This window comes from Nestor notabilis, unplaced genomic scaffold (genome assembly GCF_000696875.1).
Source record: "Nestor notabilis isolate BGI_N333 unplaced genomic scaffold, ASM69687v1 scaffold32948, whole genome shotgun sequence".
Lineage (NCBI taxonomy): Eukaryota > Metazoa > Chordata > Aves > Psittaciformes > Psittacidae > Nestor > Nestor notabilis.
The window spans coordinates 7,733-9,185 of record NW_009942013.1 but is presented as its reverse complement, the minus strand read 5'-3'; the positions used below and the strand labels follow the sequence as shown (position 1 = coordinate 9,185).

General features: G+C 44.2%; 1 protein-coding gene across 1 annotated transcript; it reads right to left on the bottom strand.

Annotated features, from left to right (window-relative positions):
• Positions 1 to 4: 4 nt before the first annotated feature.
• Positions 5 to 1,017, bottom strand: LOC104401109 (tubulin alpha-8 chain-like; the record flags this gene model as incomplete). The annotated part of the gene is made up of 2 exons (XM_010021180.1): positions 5 to 108; positions 795 to 1,017. Coding segments are annotated over 2 exons (327 nt in total), but the record flags the coding sequence as incomplete, so codon positions are not given.
• Positions 1,018 to 1,453: the final 436 nt, after the last annotated feature.

Sequence of the window (1,453 nt, the reverse complement as noted above, 5' to 3'; positions counted from 1 at the left end):
TGCCAATGGTGTAGTGGCCACGGGCATAGTTATTTGCTGCATCTTCCTTTCCAGTGATCAGTTGTTCTGGATGAAAAAGTTCCCGGAAGGTCCCAGCCCGCACTTCATCTGAACAAGAAAGAGAAATTGTAAGAAGCTGTGTGGCTGCACTCCAGTGCCAACAAGGTCTGGCTGATGTTGGCATTGATGAAAGCTTTCAGTCATGAGAGGTCATGACCCAAAAAACCAGATGCTAATGGGGAAGGGAAATGTCTCCTAAACATTTTTTCACTGTTGTGTTCTGTTGATTTATGGTGTGACCTGTCCAGCCACACAAGTTGTTATCTTCTCATGAACTTGTCAGTTGTACAGTCTGTACCCACAGGAGGACAAGTCACCAGAAAAAAAGTGTGAAGGAAATCAGGTCCCCCAGGGTGTCCCAGTTTTTAGACATCTTTCTATTCGTGGAAGGGGGAACTGTCAGGCTCCCACTCCGAATCTGGATCAAAAAAAAGCAGAATTCAAATGGCAAAAATGTCACAATAAACAAAACCAAAAGTTAAGTGTTTGTGTAAAGAGAAGTCATACAAACCATGTGCACTAGCTGTTAAACTGCTGGGGATCCTGCTGATCCTATGTTTATAAGACCCGTGACAGAATCTGGCGTTCTGTGTCACAAGAAAATTTATTTCGTGCTTGGTAGACCAAGATACAAAGGGAGTGCTGCTTTGTACCAGTGGAGACTGGTGGCACACTGTGGTGATATTAGAAAGAGTAAGCTCTTCTCCCTTTCACAGGTTTATGTCTATACTGACCTACTACGCTTGGTTCCAAGTCCACCATTACAGCCCGTGGCACATGCTTCCCAGTGCCTGTTTCATTGAAAAACGTGGTAAAAGAATCATCATTGTTGAGTTTATCCTGCACATCCTTGAAGGTGCCATCTGGCTGAATGCCATGCTCCAGGCAGAAGAGTTCCCAGCACGCATTTCCTATCTGGACTCCAGCCTGGCCAACATGAATAGAGATGCACTCACGCTAAGAGGAGAGAGCAGAGAGAGACAGAGTCAGAAAAACCAGTGCACATTAATCCTCCTTATTCTTAGTGGTTACATTTTCCCAGTGTATTGCTTTTCCAACAAAAAAAAAGTGAATTGTCACCGTCAGCATTTCATTTGGTGTTCAACCTCATGCCCGCAGTGAGACTGTACATATACACCCCAGATGCTGGGACAGCTCTTTATAATATTGAAATCTACGTGCTGTCATATATGGGTGCATGAAAATAGGCAGGAATAAAACATAATTTCTTCTACACAAACCCCACCTTTCCTCCTATGGATTTGCCCTGCTGAGGAGCACATCCCAGTTCAGTTTATTTTTACTCCTGGATGGAACCTGACACAGCCATGTGGTATCCTTCAAACTAATGTAACCCAAGACAGGTGCTGTGTTTTGACCCTTTTACCCTCTG